At 35.5% G+C, this 23818-nt stretch overlaps 2 protein-coding genes across 2 annotated transcripts; both read right to left on the reverse strand.

Moving 5' to 3' along the window:
- Positions 1 to 362: 362 nt before the first annotated feature.
- Positions 363 to 13016, reverse strand: LOC139121959 (thiosulfate sulfurtransferase/rhodanese-like domain-containing protein 2). The gene is made up of 8 exons (XM_070687297.1): positions 12839 to 13016; positions 10588 to 11034; positions 9271 to 9393; positions 8919 to 9027; positions 7648 to 7757; positions 5869 to 6027; positions 3674 to 3812; positions 363 to 1919 (listed from the first exon to the last, which is right to left on the reverse strand). The coding sequence occupies exons 1-8, from the start codon at positions 12899 to 12901 to the stop codon at positions 1678 to 1680; spliced, it is 1392 nt and encodes a 463-aa protein (XP_070543398.1). The 5' UTR covers positions 12902 to 13016; the 3' UTR covers positions 363 to 1677.
- Positions 13017 to 14177: 1161 nt separating this feature from the next.
- On the reverse strand, positions 14178 to 23784 carry LOC139121964 (la-related protein 6-like). Its single transcript, XM_070687302.1, has one exon. The coding sequence runs from the start codon at positions 23591 to 23593 to the stop codon at positions 22268 to 22270; it is 1326 nt and encodes a 441-aa protein (XP_070543403.1). The 5' UTR covers positions 23594 to 23784; the 3' UTR covers positions 14178 to 22267.
- Between the last annotated feature and the right edge of the window lie 34 nt (positions 23785 to 23818).

Raw genomic sequence — 23818 nt, forward strand, 5'->3', positions numbered from 1 at the left:
GCCAATGTAATCTACAGATTTTACAAAAGTCAGGTAAGGAAACAGCGGTAGTGCACTAAACTTGCATGATAGTTGTGACCTTTGTTTTGTCCATTGATTGTACTCAGAAGTAAATTTGATGTAGCCCAGTACTTCAAATTTATTCAACACTTTCAATATTGGGGCGAAGGTTACTGGCAACACTGAATTATGCAAATGAGCATGGCCTCTAACCTGGCTCAGCCTGATATGTGAACCTCAATGTGGCAGAGGTGTATTACAATGAACAGTCCATGTGATCTTGTGTGGTGATGATGTGACATCACAGGTAAGGAAAATTGCCCAGTTGCATTATGGGTAATATGAAGTTCCACTGTCATAGATTCATTTATTTACTTTGATCATTTATTCGCGGGAATCAAAAGTACATATCTTTTCAAAAAAGTCTTCAATAAGATGTGATACTATCAAACTAGGCCACAGCCATCTACATTTTCGAAAACCGAAGATCAGTCTATTGGAGCACAAAATCGAGGATGCATTTATGCATCAAAGGGTTGAAATTTGCAGTAAATTCATTTAGACTTGTCAGCATGCTACTTCTAAAGTCATGTTGAAATCCTCAAGTCTTAAACTTTCGAAAACGGCCTGTATGTGTTTAATGTCTTGGGTTATTGTTGACAATTGGTTTTTGAGTTCAGGCTAGAATTCATTTTTGAAGAATAATGTACTATACACAAGATGTGCTGACAAGGATATTACTTCCATTTTATGGAACAAAAATAAAATATTTCACAGCTGTAGATATTGTCCACATAAAGGTTTGAAATAAGTGTTCTGAGAGACGCATTACTAGCAACAATGCAGTTCTAATGTTCTGTCCATCTGTACATATGAAGCATGAATGTACCATCCCAATATGTTTTTCAGTATTTTGTGATCGAAAGGGACCTAATGTACTGGTATTGTCCCACTTAAGCATATCTTGTATACCATGTACAATAATGAAGCCAGTGTGACAATACATGCAAATAGTTATAACAAAGTTACATTTGAGATAGCAATTGACTCATCAACAGTACAAATTATGAAATATACATATATGTAGTCCCTCCGAATACAATTCTATTAGGGCACAAAGACACTGTACTAGTCTATACAAAGTACTGGCTAGCAAATTTGGCACTGACTGATTGTCAACATTTGAAATGTATTCTATTCCTATCAATTCAATATTCTGATTTGAGACATTAAGCCAACATCTGATCATTTTAGATTTCTAATTTCTTTTGTAATTCATTGTACATCAAGGATAGTTTGTACTGAATATGCAGTAAAGATGACTTTATAAATCATTTCACGTATAAATTGCACTCTATTATTAGATATTTTGGGTTATGTAGTCTTTTGTCATTTTGATATTTTGTCACCTAATAATGGATAATCGCCATTAGGTTCTGCGATTTCATGGCCTCTTTTTGAACGGCCATGCTCAATGAAATGATATATGTCTCATAATTGTTGATTTTTCATTTCAAATCATGTAATTATGAGATGCAGAAATACAATGAGAGCTAGGTCCATGTTTTATCAACCTCCAGGGTCAATGAATTTTTCATGTAGTAGAAGTGGACCAAAACAGGTTTCATCCGAAAATATTTTTGTTGTAGGTCACAAACTTTGAGTACGGTGGACTGACTACGACTTTTCAACTGGAATTCTGTCACGTAGCCTTGTGCATGAACACTCTTCCCTTACGTGTATTTCCTCCTTTCTACTTTCAATGTCCTTGCTCAGGTCATCTGCAATCCTTTGACATTCTTCACAGCATGCAGTGCGCCCTCTCTGGCGACATTCTCTACATGAGAGCACAAGTTGGTGGCAGTGTTTGCTAGTGCATGGCCGGTAAGAGTCCCAAGCAGCTCTGCAGTATGTGCATTCTGAAAAGTAATACCATTGTTCTCAGTTACACACACACATGTATCAAAGTCTTGCTACATTTGATGATTTCTTCTGATGGTCATTTCACAAACTCATTCTTCAAAGTAACAATAGTTGATCAATGCATATTTTAACCCTTTTCCTGCCAGACAGTATCACTTCCCAATCAGCCAAGTCAGTAAAAAGCGGTATTGAGCCAAAACATGACGCATTTTCACCCACTTAGCTTGGTCTATTATAGCATCTTTAGTCCAAAAATATGAAGTTTACAGTATTATGTTTTCAACAGCCTTCAAATGTACAGTATTATGTTAAAATACACCATATGGAATATGTTGTGTTTCATTAATTTTAATCATCTTGACCTGATGGTGAAATATGGACTTGGCAGGAAAAGGGTTAGGGTGAGCCTGCCTTTGACTGGGTATGTTAAGTAATGCTCTTTACCTTGGCTTTTAGTTTAACAGGCATTGTAGGATACATATTGATAGTTATCAAACATCACAACAATATCACTTGTGAGGGGAAACCATTGACACCAAGGCAGTTTTGTCTTTTAATTGCTGTCTTTGGCAATTTTACACAAAGAATCACTCATCTTGAGGCAAGTCTTTAATAAACCATTGTGAAAGACAGACTTTATTGCATCAGTTTCATTTATTACTTGAAAGTAAACATATTAACTACTGAGGCCAAAACACATGTCATCACGTGCATTATCGATTTCAAAAATGATAAAGGGATGCCTTTCAAAAAGGATGAGAGAAAAGATGTCCCAGACCTCTGTGTTGCAATTGAGGGAAGAGTAGGGAGTCTTTTGCTTGTATCACAATGTGGATTTTGCAACTAGTTGTGCATTTTTTGAGGCAACTTGTATTTGATATTGATTTCAAAACCATCACTCTCACAAACCACCATAGAAAGCATGGTAAACAGGGTTTTTCTTGGGTCAAAAGTCCAGTATAGATTGTGAGGATTCTTAAAGTCCACACAGCTTTTGGTTGCATAATGCTAGTAGATGTGATTTCAGGGAAAACTGTCAGTTACCATAAATTTTGTACAGAAACAATTCACAAGCATGCAAAAGTCTAGCAATTGAACGAGTGAAATTTTTGACTAGTCAAACTATAAACAAACGCTCAGAAACTAAACAAAATCTTCTGCTTAATTCTTTCATTCTTTCCTTCATTCTTTCATTCACTGCACTTTGAAACAGTTCTGAATGAATAACGATGGTTCTATAACTACTGCATGTTTTCAGGACCATGATATATGTTCCAAAGCTAGTTGACCACGTTATGATCTGTCATTTTGACAGAATGATATCAACAAGTTGGCATGCCAGAACATGACAAATAATTTCCTCACCAATTAATACAATTTTACAATTAATCAGGTTTGGAGGTCATTGATTGATACAAAGGTGTAACCATGACTACTTGGCTTGCTGCCAGCCAACATCTCCACACCTGATCGATAAAACTCAGAGGATCAGGTTGAGAAAGGGAAGTGGGTGTTATCAAGCATTAGCCACAGGGATATCATGCTGAAATTCGACTATTGGCATTTTAATGACACTTAAGTTCTGGAATATAGAATATTCATCTTACACGATTTCTTTTTCATTATATTTCATATCATACATTCGTGATGATGAGAAGATGATGATATTAAATGGCAAAGGACTATATTTTCAAAGCAAATACTTTTTTACTACACTCATTGCCATACATGTACACACACCCATACTCACCAGATATGACATCAGAATTGGCCGGCATAGCAAACCTCTCATCAAAGACAAATAATTTACCCCGGAAATAACCATTTGGATATTTCTCTATGTATTTATGAATTCCTCCCTTCAACTGGAGAACTTCTTTACAGATGCTCTGGAAGAAGAAAATAAACAATAAATGTTCATATTTTGACAGGAAACGGTGTATTGTTCTCCTGTTGCTTGTTATGATTTGATTAAACAAACAAACTATGTTACTTTTCCACTATTTTCACACTAGAATTTTTCTTTTAGACTATCATCATTTCACCTGTGTCAAGATGATTGAACATGAATAATAAATACAAATGTCAATGAAAGTTAAATGTCAGTCACTGTCTGATAGCGAGGGAATAATTTGAATACTCTAGTAATGAATAAAAATCAATAAATTTCCCATGTTAGTCATGGTCAAGTTATAAGGAAATTATTTGCTCTCAATGGCACTTTGAATAAAAAAAAATATTACAAAGAACACGTTTTCCCCCACATACAAATGATGATGCACTTCCTGTTTTATTGCTTTCCTTCCTGTTGCACTCGCATAGAGATTAAATAACTGTACGGATTCACTGTTAACATCTCTGAAATCACACTTTAAACCTCAGTAATGTGAAAACAATTGGCAGGAAACATACTGTACGTAGTATTCCAATATGACATTAAATACATTTTCATCCTTTAAGGTGAATTTCACTACATAAATTATAAATTATCATTGAAATCATCTGTCCAACTCAGAGACAAAATTAATTCGGGATGAATATATTGGATGCTGGTAGAATATCAGTGGAAGAAATAAGTAACAAAAACTAGCATTAATGTTCCATTATTCTTTCTCACTCTGTTCTCAAGGTATTTAAGTGTCTCCATACCAAACATCAACAGAAAATGAAGGATTTTAAATAAGTTTATCAGCAATTTTCCAGGGTATTTTGCAGTGAAAAAAGATACTTTTTTATCTACAAGGAAGTTTTGTTGGTAAAAAACAAAGTTTACACAGCTTGTTATAAAGTTGTAACATTATAGTTCTCAATAGTCAGTAATAGTTGGTGGTACTACAGTGTACTTTAAGCCATTTACAACAATCTGTCTCTATTTGATCTTTCTCAGTAGCAATTTCACATTCTGGGTGGTAGTTGTATTTGACTTGTAGCAAATACATCACAAATGATAGTTTTTTATTTTTCATTTAATTTTATAGACAAATCATTTTGTTTAAAGTATGATTTGTAATAAATAGCTGGTGCTATTCCATGAAACTCTGTATTATAACTCTTTGAAAATCTTAAACACACCATTAACCATACATGTAAGTACACTGTATTTGTAAATATTTATAAGGCCTTCAAGCAAATTTAAGAGGAATTTGAACTTTTTAGGGAATGCAAACTATGTCACGGGTTTACATTGAACAACAAAAAAAGTAACCTTTGTATACATAATAAATTTTCCATTCTTTATTAAACAAGTTTTTGACCGGAGCAAATTTTAAAGTGCATAGAAAAGGAAAGCCAAGGGGAATGGTTTTAAGCTATGAGGAAGTTCATGGAAAATGACAAACAAGCCTTAGGGCAGATGAATTTGCAAAGTTGCCTGCTTTAGCAAAACAGTGCCTGTGCTGATAATTGTTTTACATACTGTACACATAGTATCATTGCCTTTCATCTCAGCAAACCAATACCTGGAAATTATTTCCACTTGTCCATCAGGCAGGTAACTGTAAAATTCACCTGCCTGGCCAAAATTTTCCTCCCCCTGGGTAGGCGGGAATGCAGTTACTTAGTTACATGTATGAACCAATGAAACCTATCTATAATAAATTTTATGCAGATGATCAGTGATGATGCAACAATGCCTGATTATGCCCATATATGACATAATTATGTCACATATTTTTTAAGATATCACATAATGTTTTACAAATTACAAATCTCACTGTGATAATGACATTGCATTTGACTTAAATTGAATATGTATTTTGTATGATGGTACAAAGTACAGTGCTCCATAATATAACAGCAAATACATTGTTACCATGCATTACTTTCATTTGCTTTAGTTTATGAATACTGCCATACCATATGGACATAAATTAAATTTTGTACTTAGAAATTTGTTGCCTATAGTTACCGTTCCATAAATGTATACCATTAATAATGAATTCTTACCTTTGACCTTAAATATGCTGATCCTCTTTCACACCTGATGCCACCAGTGCAGTACATCAAAACTTTCTTATTTTCAAAAACATGGAGATTTTTTTCAACATACTCTGGCCAGTAGCTGAATTTCCTGATATTAGGGGCCAATGCACTTGTAAATTTACCCTTTAATATAAAATAAATTAATGGAAATATTTAAATTATATTAGATATCTTTGCATCTTAAGCATTGCACATTTAACTTGGTTCAATCCCTAATATAGGCTGAGCAATGTAGAACTCCTATACTATTGCCCTTTAACAGTCAAGGTGATTTCTAAAATTGCTGACTTTTATACCATAATATTTTTTCCTATCATTAGCCATCAGTAAAAATTTGACACCAACAGCTCCGGAGTGAATTTCCTGGCAACCTCCACATGCGTCCATGGTTACGTAAGCCATAGTGTGTTGAACTCTATCTTGCTATATACTCTTCCTCAGCATCATTCACATAACTTTTTAGTGTATTATTACTAAGATCCATGTCAAAAATATTATCAGTTGTGAAAGAGGGCTTTGGTTAAAACACTTGGCTTAGTACATTTCATGGAAATACGGATGTTGTTCCTGAAATAAACAATAATTAATCACGCCGTATTCTGCTATGATCTTGAACAGTTGTGTGGCCACTCTGTCAACACACATTTTCAAAATAACATAACAGTTTTGGTCTGGCTCAAAGTCCCAAACCCCATATATTGCTTAGATGCCCAGACTCTGACCTGAAGTCCTGCGAAATATAAATCGCGTACCTACTCAGATTGTTCAGAAAACCCCATTTGTATCAGAGATGGCAGCTATCAAAAATTCTATATGAGAAAGATGAAGGAAATCAGGAAGGGCTGATCAAAATGAATTGTAAATATCTTGGTTGCTGCTTTATGTGATGGTATTATTGTTTGTCAAAGTGTTCTTGGAGAACATAAGATCACATTCATCATGAAAGAAATTTTGGATTTTACGGTCTACACGAGGGCCGAAAGTAGCCGTTAGTGATTCATACGATGCTGGCGAACCTGCAGTGACTGCCATCTTATCAATGACGTACTCTGATTGGTGATTGGCTAATCATGGAAATAATATTATGGTATAGCGTTGCCAACTTTGGAACTGACCCTGACTGTTTAAGGCATATTGTGACCTACAACCATGGGTTTACATGGCGGTTGAGTGACTAGCATTCATGTGAAAGTTGGACAATCTTCAATTTGCTGTAATTTACTAAAATAAATGCCAAGCTAATTATTGCTTACATACAAGGAAATTCTAAACATTTCGAAGAGTTCAATACATGTTTTGGAATGATTGTAAAACTGCTCTACATTAATGATTTCACTCTTCCTCATGTAACAACTATGCCATCCTCTGAAGTAGAAATTGCGTGACTGACATTGTCTTTTGTCAATACAAACAGTGACAGCAAGAGAGTAGATGCATATCAATTTGTTTGATCTTTTGGTTAGTTTCAACTCAAATATCGGTATAACAAGAAGGGGTATTCATTTTCACAGCCAAACTATCTTCGCGGGAAAAAATAACTAAAAATCTTGGAATACACGCGAATATGTAACTGAATTTATCCTCGTATAGAGCAGATGTAATATGTGATAATTATGTTCATATTTGAAGTCATTGCAACATTACATTTTTTGTTTCTGAACAAATCATTGTAAACAATGCTAAAATAGGTATAGGTAGTCTAGACTTCTGTAATCACTTTCTTGGAGAAGATGAGTGACGTACTATTTTACTTTCATAGAAATTGCGACAGTCCACTAGGACTGTGTCTTGGTTTCCGTCAGTGTTCAGTTTCTGCAGAGTGTCATGGAATTCATCCACAGTGAGATGTCCTCCTGAATAAAGGGTAAAGACAAAGAAAGAGGCGATGGAACAATGGTTCAAATTTGATGTGATTCAACATCTTTTAACTACAGAAATTTGTCCAAATATGATCTGTAGCTGGGTAAAATAACTTCTCGAAAGTAAGATAATTAGCATTAGCAGTACTTGATGATTTTGTTTAGCATACAGCCTTTAATCATCATGGTATTTTATCATCAAAGGTCATATCATTCAGGCTTGGTCAAGAGCCCAATTACTGGTTAAAACAAAAGTCATCGCTTGTGCTGATAATCTTGTAACTTGGTTTCATGTTGTCATTCTCTAAGGCATTATGGATCACAGTTTATGTTGATGTCAATAGCTGCAATGTCTATGCAGGAATACAAGTTAAGCATTTTTCTGACTAGCAAATACCAACATATAGATCTTTGACCATTGTCATGGTTGCATGAGGTTTCAAGTCTCTGAACTCAGTGTGCTGAACTTTGCTTTTTACTACAAAAGACTGCGAAAATAGAACAGTTGTTTCCAGATGATGAAGACTGTAATTGTTCTCTGCATGATACTCAGTGAGAAATCAAGAATATTGGACATTGGGATAATGCTTAGCACAAATACCACTGTAAATCCCTTAGAACTTAATAAAAAAATTGGATATTTTGACAGTGTACTGTAAATATGAACAACCTATCAGCAAAGTTGAGAGTCAAAAACTGTAACACAATCTCGTGAATTATACTTCATGCATTGCAATGCTATTTTTTGCTTGTGAAGACTTTGGCAATCAGTGGTTATACCATGAAAGATGTGTCAAGATTCAGGAGAATATAATTTGTCCTCAGCTGAGATACAGTACCTTTTGCAATACTTTTTTTATGACTAATGTGAAAGGTTGATAACAAATTTTGCAGTGTGAAGTGGTGAAAATATCCACTTAGAGTCTGGTGGTCCATCATGTGATATAAGTATCTTAGTGTTGAATGTAAGTCTGCAGGTTCTGCAGTCTAGTTTGCTGACTCCTGCATACATTCTTTCTCCCACATTGGTATAACATATATTCAGTTGTGGATAGGATTGATAGAATGGCGCACCATATACACAACTCAAAAAATTGATATTTCTATAGGTATTAAAAGATTTGCTCATGCACTACATGAAAGCTAAATACAGACCTGCTTGGTGATAGCTGATCTGCTGAGGGTCAACACCCATCGGAACAATCTCTGTATGAACTGTAACTCGTAAGCCATCAGGAAAGTCCTCCACATTACCTGGACTTGTCTGAAATAGCAATATAGATAAAGTAAAATAATAAATTGAATCACTATTGAACCTCATGAGTACCAGAAAACAGTATGTCAAAAAATGTAAGTCTACTACACAAACCAATACTTAGCACTGCAATACCAATCCACAGTCACTCACAAGAAGTCAATACAACAATTTCCGATGTGAAATGTGTTGACATGCAAGAGTAGAATGAGGAATATGTGGTAAAAGTGTAAGTTACAATGGTCAACAAACCTTGAAATCTTCCAGTGACATATCAGAAAATGAAGCATGTAATCTTGTATACTTGATGTAGAGTTGTGATGCTTGAAGTGAGCCACCAACGGTTCCATTCAATCCTTCACGAGCAATACGAACCTGGCAAAAATAATTAAATCTCTCAGTTTACTCACTCAAGCTGTGTTTATTTGTCCATTTGAAGGACTGGTTAGAACAAGGTATATATAAATGTACCTGCCAAATATATATTAAAAACGCAGTTTTATTACTTTTATTATCATAATTGTCAAATATTGCACAGAATAATGCATTTGTAAGCATGGTTCTTACTGTATAACTTGATCATCATTGCTAAAAACCTTGGCAAATATTGTCTTGTGCAGTAAATAGAATACCGGTATCTGTAAGCTAAAAGCCATGGTTTTTTATTCATTTACACAGGTTACTTTGTGGTATAACAATGTGGTTATACGAGGGTATGGCTAACCTGGGTTCTTGAATCAGGTACCAAGCCATATGTTCCTCACTGAAAATGTTAGTATCTTAAAGCTAAGTTGACTTTGAACTAGTGCACTGACTGACTGCAATAAGTTTATTGACAAACCAGTTTACCAACCACACTGTCGAACTTGTGATTTTCTGTGAGATTTGCTCCACATAGTTTAGTGAACAGAAAAGCAAAAATTCTTAAATTCATGAGACACATGTAGACTACTGTCCTCGAGCAAGACCATGCAGATCACTACTAACACTGTATGTACAAATAAGTTACACATTATGCGGGTAGTGAGGCCATGTCAGCAATGTTTACGTTGAGTGACTTTTAAAAAATTAAATTTTGAACACTGGGTTGGTACACCATAGTTATCAAGATGTTTGCATCTCTTGATCTGATTTATTATGTCATAATGTTATGCAAATGTAATAATGGCTATGAAATATTTATAATCAAATGACTGGGTGTTAGGACCACAGTTTATTGGAAAAACGTCCACAGTGACAAATGATTTCATTCAGAATTGAAAAATCAAAGAAACAATTGACTGTTAAAACTTGTAGCTGGCAACCTATGGAAATACAGAATGTGTATCCGTGAAAACCATTACAATCCTTGTTTCAACATCTGCAGTGATTTTGTAGCTTGCTAGGAGGAATCCCTGCATACGCAGTAGTTGTAAATGTATATATGCATTAATATTTATGTAATTGCTTATATTGCATGGCTGAAATGACGAGTCAGAAATAATACTTACTCATGCACTGACAGACTGACAACACACAAGTGGACGACACATATTGCCATAATGTGCAACTTTAGAAATTAAAACTTACCTTTCCTGTCAATTTTAATTTACTACAAAGATTTTCCTGCCAATCACATACTTCCTGAGGATTATCAATGTCAGTGTATTTATAGTACAGAAGTATCTGTCCATCAACAGGTACTTCTTTGGTTTCTACGTCCTGTATTTCCTCGAGAGTTGGGAGCTGATAATGAAAGGCTTCATCGTCATGACAACCATCATCAGGTCTCTCTATTTCAGTTGAAGAACAATGTTGCATGGTTGCATCTTCTGATACATTTCCTTCTTGTCGTCCACTTTGACCTTTGACTTCAAAATCTTGGATGATATGATTGGCAGTTTTATCGATATTGTCTCTGTGCACCATGGCAACATGTTTGTGTACTTTCACAATGTCTGAGAAGTCTTCATTGCAGCACATCCACCTGCCATCATCTTTCTTACTCCGCAAAGTTTTGACAAACAGTGCAAATGCCTTTGAAGAAAACAAAAATTAATATACATGCAGTGATGAGTAAATTAGCTCTAAGTTTGAGTTGGTGAAACATGTTGATAACAGTATTACATTATATACAGGTGTGGAATCATCAAATTGTGTTCGTTTCAAAATTGTACAATATGATGAAAGACTAATGCAATATAAATTGGTAGATCACATTTTGGAACCAATGTTATCAAAGGTGATTATTGTTACACAGGTAGAAAAATGTAATTATTGTATAGAACAGACATAACCAGCTGTCTGCAAGATGTTTATATGGATGTGACCTGGAGATTTAAAATTGCTGAAAATCATCATACAGTAGCCTGCAGGGCAGCATAGAGTGCATATCTACAATTGGGAGTAACCATTCCCCTAAATGAACTTAAAAGAATTCCAATTACCTGTTTTACTCTATGATTATGATAATATGTGAAGTAAACATCCCCCCTCTCCCAAAAAAATGAATATAGACCCACATAAAATAGGATACACTGTTGTATGGGATTACAATGTACTTTAGGTGTTCAGTGAAATTAATTGCACCTGATGATCCCATAAAAACACTACTTTTCAGAGCAACTGCCCAAACTATCATGCATGAACAAAATTGGATTACAACTTTAATAGCAGACGGAAAACCTGTAATCTTTTGTTGGATATAATTAGTTGGAATGCTGACATTATCAGTGTATATAAAGTGTTGTATCTATTATAGAGAGGAGTTCATAAAAGTGTTATATACTTTTCAGAATATGGCAATCATGATGAAAATCATGGATGTAGCTTAGATTAGAAAATTTTAACGTTAAATTAACCAGTAGTATAAACATCACAAAAGCATTGAATATGAAGTAGCAATAATTTATTAATCATATTTTTCATGCTGTGAATAACATAATTTCTATTTATCATGGAGGCAGAAGTACCGCCATGATTTATTTAATGTTCAAGTTCATGATGCCCTGGCTGGATACAGATTAAAGATACTGGCTATACCTATAACAATATTGTTTAATTAGTCCAATCAAGACGGTATGTTAGCTTACTGTAGCATTTGCTCCACGGTCACCATGTGTGAACTGAAGAGATTTTTCAAAACAAGTTCTCATGGATGAGTTTAACTCTCTTTTTATCTCTATGGTTCTAACATAGAGCATAGGTAATAAGGTAGCCGTCATTATTTACAGACTGGGGGTCAGAGGATTGGAAGGGGGGGGAGGTCACTCAAAAAAATGAAAACTTCAATGGGGTTGCTCAGAATGTGGAGAGGAAGAAGGGGTGTTACTCAATTTTTGGTGCAAAATAAATTGAAACATTTCACACATCAATTTCTCAATATTTTTGATGCGAGGGGGACACCCCCTCTCCCCTTGGGGTGTTCTAATAGTTTTACTTTAAAAAGCAAATTAACAAAACTCCTCAGATTGCACCAGACTGCACCATTGCTTATCATTTCTCAAAATTTATCATGGTGGGGGGGGGGGTACTCGATATTTCGGACTTTCCGATGAAATTCCTCCGACCCCCCCCCCCGGCTGTAAATAATGACGGCTCCCTAAGCTGCTAAGCGAGACCGCTTGTGGTTCTACCGAACTCGAATCGATTGTAATCAGGGAAGCGATTAACTTATATTGCCGGTAAATGAGAACAAAAACATGAAAACATACGGACCACAACTCCAAACAAATCTGGCCAGGAAAAGTGGCCCGTACCACTCTAAACCGTAAACGCGTACCCGTCGCAGTTGTCGGCGGAGAAGCGTGTCACTGCCTGATATCAACATTGTTAGAATTACCTTTCTCCTTGCTAACTTCTTCTGTGTTTTAGGCCCTTTCTTGGTACGAATACCTCCCTTCATCGTACCCAGCCACTTTCGATACTGATCGGTACCAAGATCTTTCACACAAACGGCATGAAATTCGGTGCAGACTGCTACAGATGCGAGAATAAACAGCCGGTAAAAATCTGACTTTTGACCTTCGCCCTTTGACACATCCACCCAGTACTCACGTGATTTATGCACGCAAAACCGGCGACATGCTTGGATATACTCACAGACTGGACGTGGACAGGGCCATCGTTGGCTCTTAGAAAAATGTAAAGGCGAGTCTTAAGCCTATCCTGTAATGGTCTCAGCGACTCAGTTGCTGACTTATGCAGAATGTGAACTTTCCCTCAATATTTGCAGACTTTTTTTATCATATTATATAACAGTTTTCATTGACTCCAGCATCCAATCAGTTTCTGTTAGGGTTTAGATGATATCAAATTATATAAAATTATTTTATTATCATAATTTATTTTGCAATGTTGTTTTCTAAAAAGGAGAGAGCCTAGTATGTAATATTGCCACGAATAAGTCTACTTCAATCTTTCCAGGTTCATTTGTTATTTATTTACGTATTTGTTTTTTGTGTATACCTGTATTAAAGATGGATAAGAGCCGTTGACAATGTTTCCATTATTGTTATGCTGATGAGTAATTTATTCTGCTCTGTAAAAGTATTTCCTTCCGAACAATATATGCATACACTACCTATATTGCCATTTATAATGGATAACGAATGTTTGTCTCAGTTTATACTTAAATTCAGTTATAATGTCAGACATTACACAGAAAAAGACAGCTGGAAATTTGAACACGACTGCACTGGACATTTCAACATGATTTTTCATGGAAAACAAGACACTATTTTACTTACAGAACAGTCAAAATGTTATGAAAAATAATCAGCTTATTTACTTTGTACAGTAAATGGAGTTTTGAGTTTTAATTGTGTATTAACCCTTTGATTGCCAAAGTCAACTTTTGTTGCCTTTATAGAATATGACATAGCCAGCAACTTTTTTCAGATCTTGACTATTTTTTCAGATTTCCTCCAAATTTTGGTCAAAAATTGTAGCCATAGAAAGGTAAAGTCCATTTAGTCCAAAATTATCAAAAAAGTACAGAAAAATTCATAAAAATTGGTAAAATCAATGTTTCACTGAAATTTTGGTGGGAAAAACCAAAGCACTCAAAGGGTTAAATATAGGAGTAATACTGCATATAGGACTGTTTCCTAGATACTGACAATGATCTTTCACGGATACACTCATAACATTTATAATACATTAATCTACAGAGAGGCAACTTGAGTGAACTGTTAGTGCAAGTTTCTTTATTTCACACAGTTCAAATATTGCATATCAATGAGCAATTTTTGCATTAAAAAAAGGAATGCCTTAAATAGACAAATACAATGAATAAAATGCAACTACTAAAATTGTCGCCTGACAAAGAAAAACTTGAGACATATACGAATTACAAAATGTGAATTCACGTAATATAATTAACACGCACAATATTAACAAAATAATTATTGTACTAAACTGTTGCTCTTAGTATCTTGCAGATAATTTAGTAAATATTTGAATAATGCAGGCAGCAATGAATTGTGTCATCTTGCTTACATTTCACAAAAAGCAATGTACAAATTAGCATTATCTTGCTGAAAAATTAGGTACCCATTCAAGTTCAATGTCTTTTAGATCCAATTTAGCCATTCTTTTGTTTCATATGAAACTTTTTGAAATGTAGAAGTATTTCAATAATCTTTGTGGAGAAAAAAAGCATGCACATTGTTACACTGTCTGACATTCTGGCTAATTCCGTTTTACCAAGTGTCAGTGAATTCATTTGAAATAGAGTTCCTTCATATTTTTTCTAAAGAAGAAATATTGAAATCTTTGCAGAAAGAAATTTCTCAGCTTTGCATTGTTTACAGTGCCTTCCTTCACAATCTTGGTAATCTACAACTTTTTCTTTCAAAAGATGTTAAAACTTCATATAATTTTTATTCATCCCTAAAGCTGAAAATGAACCTCTCTCAGTGATGATAGCAAGCAATGAAAAACATGATACACCATTTACTTAGAATTCTCATCATAATATTTTGCAATAATCTCATTTGTTTATGAAAAAAGGTTCTCCAAATTTCTATTTTTCCATATTTCCCATCCAGAGCTGGATGATAAACTCAGCTTTATTTTCCCTGCTTTGCCATTAGCACATAGATACTGGAGACCTGACATCCATGGGTAAAGTTGTCAGGCCTTTTCTGAAGTATAATAGCTAGTTGGATGACGCAGGTTCTTTAGAAGGTCAATTTACCAGAATAATTCACATGACAACCTAAAAATACCCTACAATGCACACATGCTGCTTATTCCTGTGTACACAAAGCGTGCAGAGAACCTACATTTAGCCTGCTGAAGTACACATGAAATACAATAACGCAATGAAGAAATATTGTTGTACAATGAATTGGTGATTAGCCATATTGGAGGGCTTTCATAATTACTTATTACAATTGCACCAAAGATTAAAAGCAAAGAAATATCAAGCGTTTAATATTTAAGGACTTTTTTTCACGTGTGAAATTAATTACATGCTGCCCTGGTACAAAGCAAAAAACACATATAGTTGACAGAGCTGAATTTTAAATGTTGCACACTTTTGTTATGCTACACAAATACAGAATGGAAGTGAAATACAACTGCATAATGCTTTATAGCAGGAACAACTGCTGCTTCTAAGATATTCTCAGCGCTTGACTTCATTAAAGGTTGTCCTGTCCACTGACATCCTAAACCAAACATATCATTTAAAATTGGAGTTAAACATGATTTGTGAAAATCCTATATGCGGAAGCTTACATATATCATATATTGGTTTGGAATAAGCTCCTAGGCTTCAAATTATCCAAATGTAATTGTTACACATTGCACATTGACAAATAGTTACATCTTTAACTTGAATTTCATTATGTTGTCTTGACAACAATGAAAAGTGAAGGAGAACTGGACGTCTACTGTTGATTTTTTTGGTTTCAATATCTAATCAGGAATGACCTACGACCTCTTTCTTGGAGTAGGGATCACCAGCCACTTTGTGAGAGGAAAAAGGTTTCTGTTCCAGAGACATAGTCAAGATAAGATTACATAGAAAGTAAAGGGATTTAGCATTCACATGGAAAACAATGATTTGGAGAGACCGTGACAAAAATGAGAATTAGATAAAGAACATACATGGAACAATCGATACACCACGTTAAAAATATTTCCCTTTTAAAATTTGTTTAAAGCTTTGGACAACATGTTGACATCATGGACACTGACAGTTCAATATGAAAACCATTACATGAAAAGAGGCAAATTTGACAAATTTATATGAAGTTGTGCTAAACAAATACAAATCACACATCAACCTTTCCCCTTCATAAACAACATTCAATAAAATCCTTCAAGAATTAATTTTCCATTCAAAACCACATTCTTTAATTAGGATTCATGTATAATCAATAAACCTATAATCATTCAATGAAATATTGAAGCAAAAATATGGAAAGACCAAATATGACAACTTCCTTTATTTGGCAAAGATGTTGGCACAATGGAATCACAACAGCTTGTGACCTTCTGAATGGTGTGTAAATTTGCTACACGCACACAGCAGTAACAAAGCTACCATAGTGTGCAGTGACTTTCCTCTGTACAGTACCAATCTCACATGAATAAGCTAGGCTATGCACAGACGCATCAAGCTTTGGCATTAAATGGTTGTAATCCATTCCTAAAACTATACATGTAAATTTTCTAGCATCTATTTGAAAACCAGGCTCTTTAGGCTGTGGAACTTTCAACACCAGTGGCAACGAGGGAAGAATTGGACCGATTTCTTTATAACTCAGGGATACAAATTTCCTCAAAGGTAGTAATACAAGCAGTGTACAACCTTGAATTTCTATCATGAAGGACAACCTCTTTCAATATTCATTTGCTATGCTTGAGGTAGCTGTAGGTAAATATTGAGCTCAAAAACTATTCTTGTAGAGTGCTGTTTTGCAAAGGAGTTTCTCATGAATTTATCTGAAATATCAATATCATGACTGCAATAGTACCAGACACTTCAAAGATATTTCTGAATGGTTTGACTCTCTGTAACAAGTTAATCTTTTTGATTAGGAAGGTTTGATTTGTGGTTGACCATGTAACTGGAGAGTACAACTACTGCATCACAAAAAATAAATGTTAGATCTACTCTCGGATAATTATTCAACAGAAACAAATCCACAAAATTACAAAGTCAGCATACTTTACATTGTGCCTTTTTTCATTAACTAGAGCACAGGGTGGTTTCATCGTAAGTTTTACACAGAAAGATGTCAAACAGGGCCTGTTGGCAAGTTTTTATTTTACATAATATGGAGTCAGCAATTTCCCCATTAAACTTCACACAGGCAGACATCTGGAAACGTTGCAAAACAAGCAAAGTTCATATCACCTCATGTTGGAAGGAGCTACAGCCTATTGTATTGTCTGAGAATAACATGTTTACTGCATTTGAGCTTCATCTGATGAAAAGGAGATTGCTGTCTCAGTAGCAAGGACGTGCATCTCAATGTACATAAACCATGAGATGAAGTTTCTGTCTGGGTGTTGCATTACACTAAAATCTGAAAACATTTTTGTTGGTATGTTTAATACATGTATCCATTGCATGAGACAACATTCAGATCTCGTCACCCTGACCTTTCACCCTTTTGACCCTTTGACACCCAGTCTCTGAATGAACATTTAAAAGAAGCTGGATGAAAATAATGTTCAGATTACTTTTTGATCACTTTGAAGAACAGCTCAGTTTTTTGAATTTTTACACTGCATTGTGATATACAAAGACATTGGAAATGCTGTCCATTTTCTACAACTGAGTTTTTAAAGATGTAAAACCTTTCACAAAAACAATTGTTTTCAAAGGACAAAGTCTATGGGCATTTGACTCTTTTAGATACAAGCACAGACACAATATTGACTTCATCAGTTGTCCGGCAATTCTTTAAGCATGTCATGATCTCATGAGTTGTATTTGTAACAATACACAGAGCACAACAACTATAATATGAACATAGTGTGATGAAACACACTTCATACTTTTGATGTCCCATTGTGATTTCTGAATTCAATGGCATTTAACCTTGCTTTCAATGATCAAGCTACCATACATCCATATTCACTGGTCAAGGTCTAGTATTTTGATATTGTGAAGAGATTCTACTGCAGTCCAACAGTGACTGTGAATGGTCTGTTTCATCAACAGTTCAACACATCGTGTCAAGGCTTTTCTTCAATCAGTAGACAAGCAAATCAGCGCCATGCCTCTGTATTCTTTCACATGTACTGAGAAGAGCACGTCAAAACACTACACACTGGAACATAGAAAGTCAATGTTTGCGATCCTATCCAATCATTTCATATCTTGCTTTGGAACGGATATCTTTAGGAATTGCAAGAGAGGCAAAAATCATGTCTAAACAGGTGTTACCTAGGACCAGTGTGATATGAAGCAAAAAGGACTGGCTTAATAGCTGGAAAATATGTAAAACATAGATCCCTGCCACAGACTTCATGATCTTATAATTCTATAATTGCTTGAGATGTGACTTTGACTTTGGATGTTTTCATGGTTTCTAACTGCACATGGTAGAGAACTTGGGAGTGCAATGACTGACATACACAGTATTGCAGAAAACAAAGTCAAAAAGGTTGTACAAACATGTCACTTTTGTCGAATGCTACACCTGCCTGTGTGGTTAGAAATCCTTGCTTGTAATTCTTCCTAGAATCTTGCAGACACATACGACTACACCAGAGTGAGAACACAGGAAAAGCATGAGGTGATAGACTTCAATGTTTACAAAGGCAAGAATATTGGGGTTTATTCAAATTTGATGTATTGGTAGGTTCACAGTTATTACAGTATATGTAATTAACTGCTGGCATCTTTTTCCCCCTTACATCAAGTTTGTCAAATGCTACATCTCAGTTTAATGAAAGCACTATCTTTCAGTTCTTCTTACCACAGAAGCAAAAAACACTCATTCAATGAATTTAGAATTTTTTAAAAGATTACACTGAAGCATTGAATCATATTTTAACTCGCACACACCTTCACGTTTATTTTTGACTGGTGTGCTAAAAGGTAACGCACTTTTACTTATAGCCATTGATGTGCCAACTCTACCTGATGCCAGAGTGTCAACAGTGTTATGAACTTCATTATAAAGTGAAACTGGGACAACAGAAAGACAAAGACTACGCAATCTATATTTTGTACAGATAATGGAAGAGCTTCCTAATGTCTATTTTTTTATCATTTTCCTTGTAACAGAAAATATAAATTTTCACCTATATTTACAAATCGTCAACAACAAAAATATATCAACAGGTGTGGTCACTTATATTGGACACTGTCCCTTCTTCAACTTAATAGCAAATAACAAAAATTCTTAAAGTCACATGGCAGTCACCATGGCAACATATCAGAGAACCACTTCAACGCACGTAACAAAATTCTGCACACTTTACAAAAATAGTATTTGAAATTATAAAAAATTTTACACAACTGTGCCTCCACAAAAACACACTGACTGGAATTAATAATGTCAGCAGCTTCACAGACACCACTTTCTAAATGTTTTATACATATAGTTGCAATTTAGAACATGATAAGTTATGGAAATTGTCCAGAGTTTTCGATAAATATCAGAAACCCTCCAATTACAGATACTACATAAAGGATACAATCTCAATTTTATTTTTATGATTTTGATCTCTTTAATTTGTTAGATTGTGTCAACTTTGAATTTGAAGATACATAATTAATGGAAATTTCTTGAATTTCGTAAACACTGATGTAAATTCCAAGAATTACTTGTGAAGCATAAACAGTTGCTATATTCTGTATGTATCATTTTTAGAAGACCACCCTGTCAGACAGAAGCCCTAATTAACTTATTCTTTTGATGGATATGAATATGACAAAATCGTTATATTTAGAGTACCTTTATACTCAAATCAAGCAGCGTCTCTCTTGAAGACTAGTTAAGGAGTCCTATGACACACAGACAGAAGACATCTCCTGAATAACTCCTTGCAACTTTTACAGGCGATCAAAAATTTCATATGTGCTGGTATAACTCATACATAATTTGGTTACAAAACAAGCTAAAACAATGTGACATCAATCTTTAGATACCCTCCAGAAATACTTTACTACTCTTCCTGCTGTGATTGCACCTTGGATGAGTTAAGGCAAAATACATATCTAGGTAAAAAAAGTTTCTTCTTTCTTGAATCAGTATTTTTATCTATCCTTATAAATAATGATTTGTGCAGAGAATGTTCATCCTGGCTTCACTGAAAAAGAATGTCACATGGGTGTTCAATGCCCGTTATATAATCTGACATTTACTGTCATTTTTTCCAGATAACACACCCACCACCTGCTTGATAAGCCAGGATGAGATGGAGCGTGTCACTCACAAAGAAATCTTTTCATTTTCATACAAATACACTGAATAAAGTATGTATTTCTATCGATGTGTGAATTTGAGTTTCTGGGCATTACATTTGACCACAACACAACAGTAAATCAATATTCACATTTGCCCTATTGTCAAGGGCACTTCTTCAAGTTTCATTCACACGGCATGTGTGATGCTAACAAACTAGGGGAAAAAAACACTTTCATTTTCTGATCTGAAATCACATAATTTTTGCCATTGAAGGAACATGATATCTTAATAACAGGGCACCCCACTATTTTCTTCACTTCCAAAAATACCGTGAAGACTAGTGGAGGTGTGTCCATCACTTTAAACATGATTGGAATTTCAATACCGACAGTGCTTGCTTTACGTTGATACCAGGCACTATAGTATTGGGAATAGGTTTAGCTTAAATTAGCAGATATCATAAAATTTCTTAGATTGCTCTTGAATCTACAATAAAATATTACGCTAAAACAATTATCAATATGGATATATGCCAAGTGTTGTCATAAGTTTGGAAACATCAAAACTTAATATTGTACATGCACTTGAAAGCACTTGGAAACTATCAAGAGCAACAATAAGACTGGGTCATTTCGCCTAAACTGACCATTTTAAAGGCAATGTACCAAAGTAAGATTCTGAACTTGGGTCAATATCTCTTTGATCATTGCTTCAGTTACAAGTAACAACTTTTGGCTCCAGAGCAGCTCCTACTATGCATGTTACAAAACAGTATTTTCTTTGCCCTTCTAAATGCTTCTTTGGTCAAAAGAATATAGCTACATGTGTGGCAGTTAAATAAGTGTGTAATGGAAGAGGAGTGATTTCTACTTGTACATAAATCTATGACTACTTCTAGTCAAATGTGATGTATGGAAGTACATGCATATTTCGTACTCATTGATGGCAACGACTTATAAACTAGTCTTGTTATTCAAAAATGACAGCATTTGAGAGCTGCCGATCAAAAAAACTGAGGCACTTTATATGTAATTCCTTAGTTTAGGGAAGGGGGTTACAGACCCCAAATGTGTTTTCTGTGTGTCATAATCGCAATAAGGATTCTGCTGTAACAAAAAATATAATGCAACTGTGAACACGCCACATGAAATCCCAAAGTAATGACCTGTCTGTTGCAAAATTATGAAAAGCGTCTTTTTTGACACTTTTTAATACATTTGTACCAGGAAAAATCATGATAGTCACTTTCTAAATTTCTTCCCGTGGTTTGCATGTGTTGTGTCCTGCTATGAAGAAAATCACACCTATACATGATCACTACTCTTTTTTTGTATGTTATCACTCTTCACATTTTAAGTATCTTAATATTCTCCATACACATTGTGATAATAGACAACAGAGTTTTCCTGAAACCAATTTCTCAGTGCATCAGCTTTTATGATCAACGAGCCCTTATTAAAAAGTAATGTTTGAGCCACACATCAACATCTAACAAAGGACCTGTTTTAGTTATCACAAATTTTCACACACAATTTTAAGATACTTCATTTCTCTCTAATTCCATTCACATGGTTCTATTAAAATGATATGCTTGGTTAATGAATTTGTTCATTTACAATGTACACTGTATGCTGCTTTGCATTTCAGCATTAAAATGATGTGGATTAGTGTGAATTTTTCAGGGAGTTAAATATTCTATGAACTAACAATAGGTTTTCCTCTACCAAGTGTAAAACCTCTGGTCCCATCAGGACCCCTAGGTTGTCTTATAACACCATCCATCCCAGCAAGACATGGCTTGTTGTTTGCGTCCAATGTTCTTCGGCCCATCAGTGGACTACTTCTTGGACTTCCATCGATCACTAGAGGGCTCTGATCTTGCTGAGCTGCTAACATACGACGACGCTGGACCCAGGACTAGAGGAACCACTGCCATCAGATGAGTAGTCTGTTTTCTTCCTCGATAACTCTGGACTTGCTTTGGGACTGGCCTTAGGGCTGAGGTAAGCAGCTTGTCCAGATTTCCCTCTACGCTGAGCACGTGGACTTGACCTTGGACTAGAGTGAGGACTTGACTTGGGTGACATACCAGGACTCAGATGGTTTTGTCCACCCTTTGGAGAGAGCTGCTTGTTATTGTTATTGGGTGTTGTTTTTTGCCCTCTCCGATTTGGTGATGGTGAACTTGCTTCCACGTCAGAAGAACTTGAAAATCCGGAATTATCACCTTCCTTGACAAGTTCTTCAACTCTGCTGTTCCTTTTCTTTCTTCGTCGTTTACCTTTCTCTTCACTGTCAATATTGTCACCGCCGTCTGTGTTCTGATTAGCATTCGGACTGAGTGAATTTGTTTCGTGTTTTTCTTCATTTTGTTTGTTTTTAGTTTTCTTCTTAGGGGTTGCCTTGCTTAGCGTTGCTACATGCATACCGTTTCTCCAGTCATTCTTGTCGTTGAGAGTTTCGATGGCTTTCCTTGCAGATTCCGACTTCTCAAATTCGACAACGGCACACACAGTAGTCCCTAGTTCCGGGTGTTGGGTTTGATGTCGCTTGACATCTTGAGGTAATGGTTTCCCAGGACGCAAGATTCGTATTAACGCTATTTCGCCACAAGATGAAAATAAATCGGCTATAGCTTCAATGGTTGGCTCCTGCATTGGTAGGTTAACCGCTACAATGCTTCTGCTTGGAGTGGTTTCATCATACTCGGGGAGGGGATGGACACGTTTTACTTTGGTACCCTCTCGATTTGTAATTAATTTGTCAGATTTTTGCAGGCTGAACCTGACAGCTTTCCAATCTTTCGTCAGGGATTTCATTTTCTTGAAAGACGTTATCAATTTTAGACTGACATACCCTTCCTTGTTTCTACGGACATGTTTGAGTAGGAACGCATCTTTCACTATATTGGCATCGGAGAAGTAAAATTCAACTTGTTTGATAATTTTCTGTACAAGTTCATCTTCTGGTGGAACCCAATTTTCGTCATCCTTCTCACCGGTGGTTTCGTTATGAGCATCGTCATCGTGGTCAAGTACTTCCTCTTCGCTCGTGTATGGAGAACTCGTTCCATCGTCCATTAATTCATGTATTTTCGGTACCTGTAGATACTTCTGGTTTGGTGACGTGCTCATGGCCATGTTGTCCATGCTGCACTCTGACACGGTAGGTGCGTTTTCCGGTACAGGCACAACGTTAGCTTGGACGTCGGTCATTTTTTCGCAGTTGAGTATCCGAGAACCGAACTAAATACTCAGAGTTCCGAGCAAGTTTTAAAAATGCCCGATTGAGCGACGACTGCAGCAAAATAACCACGTGAATGTCAAACTCTACCACCGTTCCTCCGCCGCAGCGCCTTCAGTATGCAATATGGAAGTGTTTGGCTGCTAAACTTGACACAACACTGGTTTTGATTGGTTGGATTCAGTAACCTTTCACCT

Source organism: Ptychodera flava, chromosome 21 (assembly GCF_041260155.1).
Source record: "Ptychodera flava strain L36383 chromosome 21, AS_Pfla_20210202, whole genome shotgun sequence".
Lineage (NCBI taxonomy): Eukaryota > Metazoa > Hemichordata > Enteropneusta > Ptychoderidae > Ptychodera > Ptychodera flava.